General features: G+C 38.2%; 1 protein-coding gene across 1 annotated transcript in view; it reads left to right on the top strand.

Annotated features, from left to right (window-relative positions):
* LOC128722769 (zinc finger protein 271-like) overlaps positions 1-16,129 on the top strand; it is a 34,488-nt gene that overhangs the window by 5,245 nt on the left and 13,114 nt on the right. Inside the window, exons 5-12 of the mRNA XM_053816449.1 lie at positions 1,246-1,329; positions 3,264-3,347; positions 6,672-6,755; positions 11,128-11,211; positions 11,625-11,708; positions 12,292-12,375; positions 15,190-15,273; positions 15,691-15,774. Of these exons, the coding sequence (XP_053672424.1) occupies positions 1,246-1,329; positions 3,264-3,347; positions 6,672-6,755; positions 11,128-11,211; positions 11,625-11,708; positions 12,292-12,375; positions 15,190-15,273; positions 15,691-15,774 (672 nt within the window). The remainder of the gene's footprint in view (positions 1-1,245; positions 1,330-3,263; positions 3,348-6,671; positions 6,756-11,127; positions 11,212-11,624; positions 11,709-12,291; positions 12,376-15,189; positions 15,274-15,690; positions 15,775-16,129) is intronic.

Genomic DNA, 16,129 nt, shown 5'->3' with positions numbered 1-16,129 from the left:
AGCGACAGAAGGGTATTACAAAATGATATAACGCTTAGGCGTCGTTTTCGATTGGGACACTGTGGGTGGTGTCTCTTTCTTGGTCTCGATGAAATCTCGTCTAAATCGACCATTCAAATAATTTATTTTATTCAATCTCTGGTTCCTCTTCTTTGTTGGCTTTGCATCGACTTGTTCGGAAGTCCTTGGAGCAGTAGGCGATCCTTGCTGTGAAAGGTTTCGTATTTTCCATGATTGGTTGCATTTTTTCAGACAACCGTCGATGTGTTAGTTTCTTCCTTTAATCCGCACACTCTTTCCATTGTCCTTGCGAATATATGTCAATGATTCTCCCCCCAAATATCCTTTGCGATCCCACTTTCCTGTTTTTTTCGATTTTCACAAGCAATTCATAGATTGGAGAAGCAATAATGACGCGCGCGCGTGTTGTGCGGTGTTACTAATGAAATCCATCCTGATCTCCCTTCTTCGACAGGTTGCACACGGGCGAGACACCTTTTCAGTGTTCTTATTGCCAGAAGAAGTTCACTCGCAAAGAACATTTAACGTACCACGTCAGGTGAGCGATCGCTCAAGAGTAATGGTATCGCCGATGCCATTACGATTTGTGTTCTATTTTTTCACTTATTTTAGTTACATTTTTTCTCTATCTCTTGATCAAGAGGAAAAAAGGCAAACGCGTTCTTGAAAATATGATCGAACTACGAAAAATGAAATTATACATTGCAGCTCGGGGATATGTGCGAGTCCTTCGAGTACTGATATTGTTTCTTGTCCCTAATAGAGGGATGGAGTATCTTTAGATGTTAGGACATTTTCCCAGTTCGCTAGGATGTACTGCACCGCTTCAATAGTGTAGGATCGAAAAAATATAATTTTATCTGGTAGGCTCAACATAGAATGATTAGAGGTATGTTCTAAGAACATCCAAAAAATTACTTGATTCATTATGTTCGGGGTTTTACGTCGCTCTCTCCCTTCCCGAAAAATTTCTCATTTTTATGTACTTTTTCGGATGTTATCATATTTTCAAGCAAACGAATTTGCGTTTTTTTTATTAATCACTGATCGAAGGATAATGTGTTTTCCCTACGCGATCTTTGCGTGCGATCGTCATCCTTTAGGGGAGGACAAACGCTTAAAAACGCGTATGCGTTTCTTCTTTTCTTGATCGCAAGGAAGAAGAATGGCGCTGCTGACGCTCGAGACACTAATCATAAAATCCCACTCTCCCTTCTTCGACAGGTTACATACCGGCGAGACTCCTTTTCAATGTTCTTATTGTCAGAAGAAGTTTACTCGTAAAGAACATTTGACGAACCACGTCAGGTGAGCGATCGCTTTCATTTATCTCCCTCTGTCTCACACACACACATACACACATGTATTATCTCTCTCTCTCTCTAAGTACAGTTTCTTTTGCTTCCGCATTGCATTGCTTCAACTTTTCCATTAAGATATTGGAAAAGTATGCACTATGCAGAATGTGAAACCGTATTTTTTTATGAATGGAAAATAAAACTGGCCAAATTGAAAATAGACAAAGGGAAAGAGAGAAAGAGAGAGAGAGAAAATATAAAAGCAGGGCAATAGATCAAGAACAAGGAAAACAGGAAAAGTGATCCGAGAGTGGATCGTACCCCCTCGGAAAGGAAGACACAGGTTGCTCCATCTTTGTACGTTTGTTACTGCTACCGCTGCTGCAAGGAGTATAGTAGGAAAGAGAATTTGTTTGGTTTGCTTTCAGCGAGGATGCGTTGTTCGTGTTGCAGGGAATCAGTTGGATTCGGCTTTGTAGATATTTTTATGTTCAGTTTTATTATAGTTTCCTTTTTTCTGGGCTTTGCATTCCTCGGAAAAACAACCGTATGTTGTTGATTCTTCTCTTACGCGTTTTCTGTACCACCATTCCTCTCGTCAACGACTCCGGGGGATATGTTTGATGTTTTCTCTCGGATGTCGTGGTGTTTCGCGGGAGGATGCGATTAGTGCAAAAGTATGTTTTTTAATAATAATGAATAATGTAATTCTAAAAATGATGGAAATGAGAAATCAGCTACGTATGCGGATTGTGTCTACGATTTTGTTTAAATCGATCATTTCTAAACTACCGATCTCACATATACCTACCGCCGCCAACTGAATCGATCTAATGTGTGGCGTCAAATCTAGCCACCCGTTGCGAAAAGCTTCTTCTCTGCAAATTATTTTAAACGGCAACAAAACAAAAGATTCCTTTTACACTTGCTCATTGCAATGCAGGGTCTGCAATACTCTGCTCTTAGTGTGGGTGTGAAAATTGTATCCTGATCTTTTCCCAACGGTTAATGTTGCTTGCAATTTGTGTTAGCTATCGTAATGCGCTTTGTCTCGAATTGGTGTTACGGATTTATTATAACGGCGTAAAGGTGTATAATAAAGCCGTTGGTGGAAACTGCAAAATATGGATCCATCAAATTAGCATGTTTTTTTATTTGTGATCTTCATTGCTATATTTAGTAGCCTTTTCTGAAACGATAATCTCCGATAGGAATGAGAAAGGGTACAATTTTCCACCCATTCGTATGAGTATTAGGGGCTCGTATAAAGTTTGGCGTCTGGTTGAGAGGATGCGTCTTGAGACGTTTCAAACAAAAGATACAGGGTGACAGTTGTGTTTTGCTTTCTCAATGGGGGTTGCGATCGCTTATATTTAAATATCTCTGTTTAGCCTGTTTTGCGGCTCCTCTCGTCGTTTTCCTCAGTTTTCGTTGGTCTTTGAAGTCCGCTTTTCTTCTTCCTCTCTCAAATTTCGTGTCTTTTTTCTCTGAGTAGCATGATGAAAACTGCAATTCTGTGAAGGAAAGTTCATCGAAAAATAATTTTTAATGTCGGTGTTAAAATATACTTGCATTGCATCAATATCATCAGGTATCTTTTCGATGAGTTTTGCAAATATCCTTGCAGTATAAAACGTGCAGTTTCGGATTATCAGTAGATGCAAATGATTTTCATCTCTTGTTTGGTCGAAAATTTGTTCTCCAGTCACAACAAAATCGTGTTTCCCGGAGGCGAAAAGTAACCCATGTGCGAACCATATAGTATCACACTCGAGATTTTCCACCGTTCGTATGTGTGTGTTTACGGAGCGCTATTAAAGTGAAACTAATGTTGAATTAAACATTCATTCCCATTCCATTCTATTATTTCCCTTCCTTTGTTCCTGTTAAATCCTCTTTCCATCTCCTCTACACTACCTTTATCTTAATCGCCTTCTTAAACAGGTTACATACTGGCGAAACTCCTTATCAGTGTACCTACTGCGACAAGAAGTTCACTCGCAAAGAGCACCTCACGAACCATGTCAGGTGAGAGAACGTGCGCGTTTGCACGCCCGGTGGTCTCTTAGTTCGTTTTTCGTTTCTCCGCGTCCGCCCTTGCGCGTCTCCCCTTTACGAATGTCGCAAATCCTTCGAGTTGTGGGACTGTGGGTATGAATGTAATTTCCAATGAGGTGCAAATTCCTTCAGCTGCCGAGAAAAAAAAACAATCTTTCGGGGGCTTAATGAAGGTTGAACATGTATGGGAGAGTTAACTATCCCCTCGAGAAACTGAATTTGTTCATTATCATTTCCTTTCAATTTGCTCTAGTCAGTTGGATCTGCTGTAAGAAGGTGTCATTGAAGATTATGGATTACTGTTAACACACGTCTGAGAGAAATCGCTTTTCTCAGGTGGCAGTGTTTGTAATACCTGGTAGTTACAAACTTGTATATAGTATGTTTGGTAGAAACATACAGCACTTGTTTAGAATCTCAAATTTGCACTAATTAACTTACCAAGTGAAGGTGATATATTCCCTGTCTCAATGTAAATATTTAATTCAAAATTGCATAGTCCGCGTTCGGGTTTGTGGTGCACAAAAATAATTATTTTCAGACTTTTCCTCTTCCGATATGGCAACGGTAGCATTGTGAACGTAAATGGGTAGTTCGTGAAACAGAGGCTACATACACCAAAGCTAATTGAATGGAACGTTGGCCCAACTTGCTAATTTGTCAAGTTGTATCCTTGAGTTGAGAGCTAGAAGAAAAATTCCGGATGAATTCAAAACTGTTATCCAAACGAGAGAGTATAGATGAATATTAAATAGTATAAAAAGATCCCAAGAGTCTCTCTTGCCATGGAAAGATGAGACTTCTACTTGCAGTTACTATCGCTTATCAGTACTGAAGCCTCCTCCTCATATGCCCCGAGAACAAGCAAAACAAAGCAAAAAAAAAAGATCATCATTATCCGTTCGTCTCTGTTTCCGAAGTTGGTGTGTTTTAATTAATGTTGTGTCCCATTGTTTTTCTCTCCTTCTCTTTCTCTCTTTCTTCTCTCTTTATCTATCTTTTTCTTATATATTCTCAACCGTTAATCCGAAACAGAATACACACTGGAGAGACTCCCTATCGGTGCACGTATTGTGAGAAGAAATTTACCAGAAAAGAACGTTTAACGTATCACATAAGGTGAGCGCTTCGGCCAAGGCACACACCGCTTCGATCTTAACCCTACTTATCGTATATTACTCACTGCTATAATTATTATTCTAATTCGTTATCTCAGTAATCAACTTTTTTTGCCGCTGCCAGAGTCTCTTTACTATCTTCATCTCTGGTGGATCTCCAATTGTTGGAGACGGCACTCAGTAACATCTTCTCTAGATAATGATCACTTTCTAATTCTTCTTTGTTCTAAAATAGAGTTTACATAGTTTCATAAATAGATGATAATTTGTAAAAAGGGATTATAAAAAATCAACACGCTCTTACAGTTACAAAAATTATTTGGCATAATCTAGTTTACCACAATCATGTTGCCTTTGAAAAGTTTGACGAACGGAAAAATCATTAAACCTGGCCGGGCTTGCTTTATGTTATTTATTTGTTCTCATTATTGTTTCAAAATTGTGGACAAAATGTACTTTACTGCACAATATAAACTAAATGACAACCGTATACTTCGGTACGATATTCGATGATTTACTGAACGGAAAACGATAACAAAATTAAAATGATCTACAAATAAGTAGACTTGAACTTTTAAACATGGCTATCAACTTGACGAAGCTTCGATGTGGTCACGTTGCGATTCTCACACAGTAGCACCGAAAGGAGGCGCCCAACTATTTTGGCAAAAACAATATTTGGCTTATAAATGTCCTTTTTTTCACGGCATACATTCCCTCGATGAAGGTATACGATCACTCATTACCGGCTTACGATCTACACTGTTTCTCACCTGCTACTAGTTTGTACCATGCCACGAATCATACTTACTCATTTCAACACTCAAAATTGTTTGTTTTAATGAGTTAAGCAACAAAATTATTAGTAAAAACATGAGATTTCGGCATTACCTCATTGTTCATTTGAATGAGTGGCAAATCAGGTGAGAAGAGGCGTAGCTGGAGAAGGTGTGTATCTCTTTAGAACATCCTTGATCGAGGGGAATTTCCAAATTCAAAATTCTAGACTCAAAGCTTTGACTCTTCTCAAAACGAAGAACGAAAGGATGGGCTAAATTCATTCGCAATGGGACTCTGCTGAGCACAACACTACACATTTGGGGCATTACCAACAAACAAATACGCGCACGAACCAATTACAGCAAAATGACGATGGACAAAATTTTCTTCAAACAAACAAATAACGATTAGGATTTATTTAAAAGCATTCTTTTCCATGCTGCTACAATTAAAAATTGTGATGCGATGTTACGTTTCGCGTTGCATTTTAGCGTTTGGTTAAACGATTTTCCCCTTGGTCAATGCTTGGGCGGAGAGATATAAAAAGGTTAATTGATCAAAATTTTGTGCAATACTTAGCTAACTTCTCTCCGTTAATTACTGATGCGTGTGGTTTTTTTCTCTCTCTCTTCATAATTTGGTTTCTTGTACCATTAACCACTTCATCATAATAACCGACCGTCAAACGGGTAAAGACGGTTCAGAGGAAACCGAAAAGGTACGTTCCTCTGTTGTCTGGCACAGTGGAAGTATGGTTTTCCTGGATCATCTTTCATTCCTGAGGGTGTGGGGTTAGAAGTGTGAATACACTCCCACTCGCTCCGTTGACCATAACACCACGATTAGCAATTCTAACCCGTATTCCAGCATTCCTCTAGGAGACGCGAAAGGATTCGAATGGTGTGGCAAACATTCGTAAAACAGGGGAAGAGAACTTGGAGCGGCGGGGAACGAAGGACACACGGATACATACACGTGCTATGTGTCAGTGTGTGTTCCGTTCACGAGATCCAGTTGCGTCCTTCTTCCTTTCCGGCAGTCGCTGCTCATCGTGGGCTTATCGAGACACAGTTTTTTAAACAACTTGTTTTTTCTTTTTTTATTTTCTCTTTACACCATCCGTGTTGCATTCATTGCATCGTCAACATGTATACACCATACACCGCGTGATTCTTTCTATTTTCCCACCTCTATCTGTGTCTCGCGTCATCGTTGTATCTTCCGTTTTGTGTGTCCTGTTCTGTAATGAATGGGGAATCCTTCTCGCCCCCCCGTCTCCTCTCGCTTTTCCTTTTCCTGATCCTTTTCCTGTTGACGGCGCAATGCAACGCGATGTCTTCCTGCCCACCACCACCGAACGTCGACCGCGGCCTCCTCGGCTCCCATCATCGCGCAGATGGCATACGGGAGAGACTCCCTACCATTGCACGTATTGCGAGAAAAAGTTCGCCCGCAAAGAGCACCTTACGAATCATGTCAGGTGAGAGACACATACACACACACACAAACACATCCACTCATCCATCCCCAAGATGCTGGGTGTGATGGGCTCTGCCCCACCGCGAACACTGGCATCAGTGTGGCGCCTTTGGTGCTATTCTTAAATTGATTGTTTGATTGTTTGTTGTTTGTTGTTTAATAACGTCACTTGAGCTGAGCCACCTTCCCCTCTCAGCATCGACTCCACACCGGCTATGCTCGCCTGGTGTTCCTTTTCCATCCCCTCGGTCCTCTCAGAGACAGTAGAGAAGAAAGGCGTGCGTCTGGGCGCGAAACCGATGGAGCAAAAAGAAAACACCAAAACAAATCCTTCGCCTTTCCTCTTCCTTCTTGGTTCAATCTATCAGGCAATCGTCTGACGGTAATATCTTACAGCGTTCCGATCAATCAGCATCCTCATCAGATAAAATCTGTCCCCGGTCGTCATTGAACTGTGTTTTTGTGGGTTGTGTCTTTCGTTTTCTTTTGGTGGTCTTGATATTCGCTTTCGCGGTTCGAATGTTCCTCGTGTTGGTGTTTGGTCGATCTAATTCGTTTCACTATAAGTGCTATTCGCTGTTGCATGCAAATCAACATTAAGAAAGGTTATACAGATTGGGAAACATTATTTTAAAAAAAGATGTTATGTTAAGCTGAATATTGTTCCTCTTCTCAAGGAACTATGTATCATACATCTGTCACATCTTACAACTTATGGATCCGTCGTGATTAATGACTTATTTTCAATTCAATGTTTTATTTATGCAGTTTTTTTAAATCTTGTAAAGATTTTGTATTTCTATCATATTTATTTGATGAAAAACGTTTCAATTTTAGCCCAAACGAATCTATCGGATTTCTTCTGCATAATAATTCAAACAATCCAAAAGCAAACGAAAGTTTAACCCCTACATTCGTCAAACCTTTACGCGAATACTAATGGTTGTTATTCTAGTATCAAAGTTCAATGACACCGTTGTAATTTGATGATCCTTCTTGATTTCGATTTTACTCTTTTCTCCAGCGCGTCCTATCGTTTGTGCTTAATATTGTGTTTCCTCTGAGAAAAAAAAACTCCCTGTCAATTTTTAATCCTTAACTTGTCCTCTTATCACATCCAAAAGGACAAACCCCCCTTCCGTCGTTACCACTCGCCCTTCTCGCTTCCCCATCGCAGTCTTTCTTTCTCTCTATCAATATCTTTCTCTTCTACAGATTGCACACAGGAGAGACCCCTTATCAATGCACATATTGCGAAAAGAAATTCAGTAGAAGAGAACGATTAACGATTCACACAAGGTGAGCGTTTGCATTTGATTTATTTTATTTGATCTGTCCAGAAAAAGAAATCGAACAAACAAAAAATCAAGTTTCCGAAAGGAACATGTCAAAGGAAAACTGTCAAAGGAAAAACTAGAGAGTCCCTATCGTCAGTTCGTTTCGTTTGCTATTCGAAGTAAAAAAGAAAGCTACAACGGACGGAATCATTCTCTTCTCCATTTGGCGTGCTGCTCTTACGCTTCTGCTCCCATCTTGTGTTGGTTGGTGTTCGCTTCCACGTACTGCTCTGCTGGTTGTAATCGAGCTGTGCCTTGCTAGAGTCGAAAACGAAGAAAACCCTTGAACAACAAGCCAAATCAAGGAGGAACCTCCCCCGAGTGTAATCGAGTAGATGAGCCCAAACAAAACTACGTGCGAGAGCCCAAATGTAATTTTGTTTCGGCAGATATACGTCATAGAGTCGTTTTCTGTCCTTTCGATGTCTTATGTTGATTGGAGAACGGGATAATGCCGTTGAAAATATTGTTTTGTAACGTTATTAGCTAATTTCATTCACAAAGGGGGGAAGACATTGATTTTTCGGATGCTGTAACCACTTGCTGGTTTAAGCAGAATAATTAGCAACATCTTACCTATTGAATATATTTTCCATTTGTTGTCAGCCCCAGTAGCTTAATATATTTCAATTTTCTGTTGAAAGAAGTTATTTTTCTATGAAATAGTTTGCAATTGAGATAAATGCAGTGTCGGTACAAAATTGTTTATAATTTATTTGCAAACTTTGTTTATGCCTGGTTCACTTTACGCAGTGTCTGTTTTAACAGAATTGTAGTAATCAAAGGAGACGTGTTTTTTTCGTTTTATTCTTTTATTTTTGAAGAGAATACTTGCTTTTCTTGTAGATCAGCATTAGGATAGGATGGTATTGTTTAGTATGTTTAGCAGCAAGCCAAATAACAGAATTTCAAGCTAAAATATGCAGGAGTATCAGAAAGAAATACATATTCCACTAATCCTAAACTGAAAAAAAAACAAGATATGATAGAGAAAAACCAAAACAACAACCAAACAACAACTCATATTCTTCTTATCTAGCCAACATTGTTTTAATGCCAACCGTTTTTTTCTCTTTCTCTTTCTCTCTCTTCTGTTAAAATCACTTTTTCTTCACTCTTCCAAACCAAACAGAATCCATACCGGAGAGACTCCGTACGCATGCACGTATTGTGATAAAAAATTTAGCCGAAAAGAACGTTTAACGTATCACATAAGGTGAGCGCTGTTCCAACAGACTTATTTTTTCACAATATACAAAGCCATCACCTGTTTTATCCCATTATGCAAAGAAATCTGATAAATTACAAACCAAATTGCTATTATATTGATGGTGCTGTGTATACACACCTACATATTACCCCATTACTTAAATTAAATACAATATGAACTAAGAAAACTACAGTTCGATACAGAAATATGATTACACACACAAAAACCATGACACATTCTTCATTATTAACCATCATCACCAATCTACACATGTAAAGGCAAAATACTTCTCCTGAACACATTTTTCTTTACCTTTATCTCCCTACCTTTCCATCATCCTACCAATAAATGTGATTTTGATTGATCTCGGATATCAAAATATTGTAAAATATACAAAAATTCTAACCTTTAAATGAAGCAAAAATTGCAGCGATGTATAATTAAGACTATATTAAGTATCAGTTATATGTAAATTGATATGCATCCTCACTGAATGTTCACAATTTTGCAATTAAAATAATTTACTTCAATAATTGTTACTGATTTATATGAAATATGTGTGATTTTATCTTAAAAAGTCTGAAGTTGTGTTATCTGCAATTTTCAGAAATGATCTGGAATTATGCAATATGAAATGAATATATTTTGCATAATAATTGTACACGCTGCAGCTGATACTATCAAAAACTGATTGATTATTTTTACTCTGCTAATTGTTCCTTCCCCATTTTCTTCTCTAATATCCTATTGCTCCCGATTTTGTCTTCCTTATTGTGACACATTTGAAATTGATTATGCCAAAAATACCACACTTTGCAGGACTGTATTTTATTCCCTCAAATGTTATTGTTAATATATTTCAATTTGTCTAGCCATCTGACACACCGTGTTGTTGAATTTAATTTACCATCTAATTTGAGTTAGTTTTTGTTTGTCTTATGTTGTTTGTTTTTGGGATAAAAATGAAAGCTATATTTTTTTCCTTCTACGATCATACCAAACGTTAATATATACTCAAGACAATTATCGTTAAGTTGATAAATGGCATTGAAATATCTTTGTTCAGCCTAGCGTCTGAGGTAGCAGAAGATTTGTAATTTACGGGGAGACAACTTAACTATGCTTCAAGGGTGGGCCTCTCCATTTGGTACTGTAAGGCTCATTCCCTTGTAATATTCTGAATCATCAGACATACATCCCTGCTTTATGGTTCGTTTTACGTATCGTCAAGTGTTACTCTTCAATCCTGGATACATACTCCATCTTTATACTATTGGGATTAAACTGATGTTTTAAATTTGCTATCGTGTAATTTTTCATCTGCAAAAATCTTGTCGTACCTAGTATTGTTCGCATATGTGACCAGGTACGATAAATATTGCATTTCATACTCAGCTAAAGGTTTAGAACAACGAAAACTTGTATTGAATTTGGGTTGGGAAATATAAAAAATGTACTACTCGTCGTCGATTTATTTACGTTATACTTCCCAAGAGAAGCTTGATGAGAACAAATGCTAAAATGAGTGTTTGTTTTGTGTTACAAAAATAGAAAAACAAATCAATAATTATCCTTACCTTGCGATGTTAAACTAGCAACTCATTATCGTTCTCTCATACATCAACAACTTAAATCATGTTTATCATTTGACTCATCATTACATTTTATGAAGCTTACGTGACTGTATTCTAGCGAAAACAGTTTTCACCTTTCTCTACAAACTTATAAATGCGTTCTTTTCATATCCTTTTCTGACAATCCCTCTACTCGTGGTGATATTTTTCGCGATGAAACCTACGAAAATCGATCGTAACAAATTAAAACAGGTTACATACCGGCGAAACTCCCTATCAGTGTACGTACTGTGAGAAGAAATTCACTCGCAAAGAGCATCTCACGAATCACGTCAGGTGAGAAAAACCAAACGTAGCCGCGAATTTATTTCACGTAAACGAATTAATAGAACAAAACGCTTACGATTGGATGTCAATTAATCGCCTCTGTTTTTAAAAAGAATTTTTAAATTAGTTTTAGAAATAATGTAGGATTGGTCGTAATTTTCTATGTATCAGTTAGGAAATGTGCAAATGTTCTTATATACAGATAATGCAATAATTGGAATAATTTTGGAGATTCGCGTGTATGATTGACATCCTTGCGTTTGTTTTATTCATTCCCAATAAAAAGCTTATTGGATGAAACGTTACGTGCAAACATCGATTCTTTCTACTTCCGTTACATATATTCTGTTTATTTTTTTTTATCCCTACATTCTCCCATCGATCGTGTTCGTGATGCATATAACGTGAATTCTTGAACACAGACTGCACACTGGCGAAACTCCATACCCGTGCACGTACTGTGAAAAGAAGTTCACTCGTAAAGAACACCTTACCAATCATGTCAGGTGAGAGAATCGTTCGTCATTTTTTAGTTACTTTATAAACCACAACAAAAACCCATTTATGCGTCGGGCGAAATGTGTGCGCTACCCATTGTCTGGGATAGTCGCTTTCTATCTCTGGTAGACGTATTGAGGTGCTATCATAGTTTGATCTCATGTACAAGACGTTTGACGTTAATTATGATTTTTAAATTGTTTGCAATCAAATAGTGTTTCTAACATTGAGCTGTCCGTCTTAGATTTACATTGAAGACGATTTTCTTCTCTCCAAGCGTGCATTCTGAGACAATGTGGTGCGCCCATTTTTTCGACGCATAAGCCATTAAATTCCACAAGTCTGTTGTTGCGTGAATCGAGCTGCCTATTTATACATGATTTCTTTCTCTCTTTCTCTTTCTCTTTTATTTTTTTTTCTCTTACATGGTCTACGTAATACTCATTATATTTATCCACACACTTCGGACACCTTGCCTGCCATATCCTATTGCTTTTATGTTCCCTTGCAATTCCCCTCCGATCCAATTCTGTTAAAAAAATCCTGCCCGTCCCTTTCCGCAATTATAATTTTTTATTTGTTTCTGGACAGGTTGCACACGGGGGAAACCCCTTATCAGTGCACGTACTGTGACAAGAAGTTTACTCGAAAAGAACATTTGACTAACCATACGAGGTGAGCGTCGTTTAATTCGCGTTTGATTGCGTTCGATCACACGTTTGTTTTAACGTTGATGAACGTCGTCTATCCATGCAACCCACTACCAAGATCCACTACTGCTCTTATAACACTGAAAGCCACTATCCTTGTACATCCCGTTCTTCTCAATCCATTCCAATCTCGAATTAGCTAATTTGTTGTTTGTGGAAATTTGTTAGATAGATTGCAATCGAGATAAAGCGATCATTTTGATTTTCGAGGATAGGAGATAGAAGAAGATAATTAACTCCCGTTTGTGGTGATGGATTGCATTGGTTCGATATCTTTGAAGTTCCACAGTAGCCTCCTTTTCTTCTGTCGCCATTGAATTAGACTCAAGATTTTCGCTTTGTTTCGTTGATTGTAATGAAGAGACATATCGTTAAAACTAACACCTTTAAGAGTTGATGGCAACGTATTTAAAATATATTTAGAGAACGGCTAGTATTAGTTGCTCGGAACCTATCTAAATTATTCATCTCCCTTCCCCACTTTGCTTTTTCCTATTCCCACCAAACCCCAATCACGACGTAGAGTAACATTAATTCATAACCGCAACGCAATTGCAACGACAAATCATATGTTGTCCGAGATTCGCGTACGTTTGGCGCAAACGAACCAATTAATATTAATCGCGCGGGGATACTCACCGGGGGCCGGGGGCGTATTGCTGCGTTTCTTCTCCCTTCTACTTTTACCGTTCTCGACAGATTGCACACCGGAGAAACTCCCTATCATTGCACCTATTGCGAGAAGAAATTTATGCGCAAAGAACATTTAAAGAACCATATCAGGTGAGAGGGTTGTGCTGTGCGAGCAGAAGAATCTTTCATTACGGGGGAGGGTGTTATGTTTTTCTCTATAATCCTCACACGCACACACACACACACATACACTGTGCAGTTGCTCTTGTAATGTTCAAATTTTGCCACTCAGTTTCTAGCTCTACTTGGAGTATCATATTTTTCCTTTTCTTTTAATGTGTACCGTTTGGGCTACGGGAGCCAAATATGTCACCCGGAGATGTTGTTGTTTATCATTCATACGCTCACCCTTCGCAATGCATCGCCCCACTGAGGCACTCCCTCTTGTTCATTAGCATATCACAGTTCATTTTTCCACTACCGCTGTTGATTGTTTCACTTTTGGTGCGACCTATGCTGCTCTGTTGGATGTGTTCTTTGTTGTGCTTCATCGTTTTAGAACTAAAAGCGATCTTTAGGTTATTTATATTTTCCGCTTTTTAATTTTCAAACAGCGGTGCAATCAGTCCATTCATTTCGAATCATTTTGCTCTCTTTTTGGCAGAGAAGATTGATTCCTAGACATAAACAAAATTGATTTATTGGCAAAATTAGACACTAACTAAAATTATATATTAGCAACAAATAATGTTAACGTTGACGACAGTATTGGCATTTGTACATTAGACTCTTAGTTCAAAATTACAATACTCAGTCAATGTTAACGGTTGTTTAGTTTGAACTAAAAATATGAGAACGATTGCATTCCTAGCCCCTTTATTGTTGTTTCTTCGCTCTGTACATGCTCAAACCTCCTCCTGCTGTTACAGTAACTCTACAGGTCGCTCTCTCACCCAAGCATGAATGTTGTTACTTACCTTTCACACTTCATTCTAGTGAATTTGTTGGTTAGTGTTGATTCATTTCATGGACTAATTTCGTTCCAACCACTCGTACCTTTGTTCACACTCATAGGCCAATTGGGAAAAATTAGCGTAATAGTCGCTATCGTACAAAACGTCTTACATTTCGGCTTTTTGTACAAGGGTGAGATAGAATCGGTTATGATCGGGTTTGTCCAAATTAACTTAGGGATTCATATGACTCGAAATTCATATCTATGATGTACTAAACCGCGTAGTGTATCTATTAACGTGCAAAATTAATAAGTGAGTGTGACCAAGGGTGGTCGTCTGCAACTTAAGCTCACTCCTCTCCTCCGTCAAGAGGATGAGCACAAGAGCAGGGATGTTTCGTAAGAAATATATTTATTTTATACACTTTGCATCCTTTGCATTGTATCATAAATCAAGTGTAGTAGAGGTGGCCTAGACCGCCACACCGTTTACCATTTCATTTAACATTGTCATCGTGTCTTGTTGTATTAATTTCATCATTATTTCATTCTTTCGTTTGCTATAGTATGTGGACATAAAATTAACTTTAACACATAAAGCATGCTGCTATTAAATAACTAAAAGAAAATATATTGTTTTCTACTCTATCATCTTCGAATCCCCCTCCAAAATCCAAAAACCATCAGCTTTCCGTATGTCGTGCGGGTATAATAGTTTGTTGGTCATTTTCGAAGTTGATTTCGTGTAATACTACGTAAAGTAGTTAGCAAAACACTCATTTTTAACCATATATATATATCATTCCTCGTAAACACGAGTTTGTTTTAAATCATGTGCAACATTACATACACTCACTTTGTCGTTGTTGTTGCCGCTTTATTTGCTCATCCAATCCGTGCGAACCATTGAGGTGACACAAAGTGGAAGAATGACAACCGAAGAGAGTGCGCGATTAATGGGGAACGTGCGTGTGTAACATATTTCGTATTCGCATTACGTCATGCACGTTCCGAAATTGTTGCTACTAAAGCGCTGTTATTCGCTTCCCTTTATGCTCACCGAACTTCGGTTCCAGGCAATAGCTTTTAGGTCCCTTTCGGTTGTTGTCTAATTACGTTTCCATGCATTTCCTATCTCTCTCTCCGTCTATCTTCTCTCTACCGAATGTTTATCATCGTCATTTGTGCCAGATTGCATACCGGAGAAACCCCTTACCAATGTACGTACTGCCAGAAGAAATTCACGAGAAAAGAGCATTTAACGAATCACACCAGGTGAGAAAAAAACGTCACGAAGACAGAAAAAACAACAGGAAAATCAATCTTCCACTCGCTTCCTTCATCCATTTTTGTTTCTAGGAAAAACCAATAAGAAGTATTATTTTTCTAATTTTAATTTAGCGTGACGTTCGCTTTGATTTTTGTTTCAAAGTAATGTTAAAATTGATGAATTGATGTTGAGTTGGAAGAAACTTCTTTCCTATTTTTGTTGTTGCTATCGTTGCGTATTAGGGTACTAATGAATTTTCAATTTTTCTGTACTTTCTTCTCTTTAATACTGTTACTATTATCTCTTCGGATCTACGTACCTGTTTACACGACAAAAATAACCTACAAATCCATGAATATACGCACAACTACAATATACACACATACTATTGTCGATTGATCGTGTACATACACCACCGGTAGATTGCATACGGGCGAAACTCCTTACCAGTGTTCTTATTGCCAGAAGAAGTTTACTCGCAAAGAACACCTTACGAATCACGTCAGGTGAGAATCGCTTCCACCATCCTCCCTCATCAACGACGCTTAAAATTTGATCTAGCCGCGTTTCCTCCCCCCCCATTCCTGTGTGTGCTGTCAGTTCTCTGCGATAAAGACGAAAATGGAGTTTGTGAGCGATTTGTTTTGTTGATCAAAATATGTTACAAAAAAAGGGCAACGTAAATCACAAAGACGAGAGGAGCTATTCGTGGAAATTATTTGTTAGAATATTTCCAATCACAGCATTTCGTTTTTTCGTTTTCCATGGCACGCGTCACAACTCATTTGCTTCTTAAGCATACGATTCCTTCGAGGCGATATTTTTCTTAAAGGACCACATACGTGTTTTATCCCGAATGTT

Source organism: Anopheles nili, chromosome 3 (assembly GCF_943737925.1).
Source record: "Anopheles nili chromosome 3, idAnoNiliSN_F5_01, whole genome shotgun sequence".
Lineage (NCBI taxonomy): Eukaryota > Metazoa > Arthropoda > Insecta > Diptera > Culicidae > Anopheles > Anopheles nili.
This window is presented reverse-complemented; position numbering and strand designations above follow the sequence as displayed.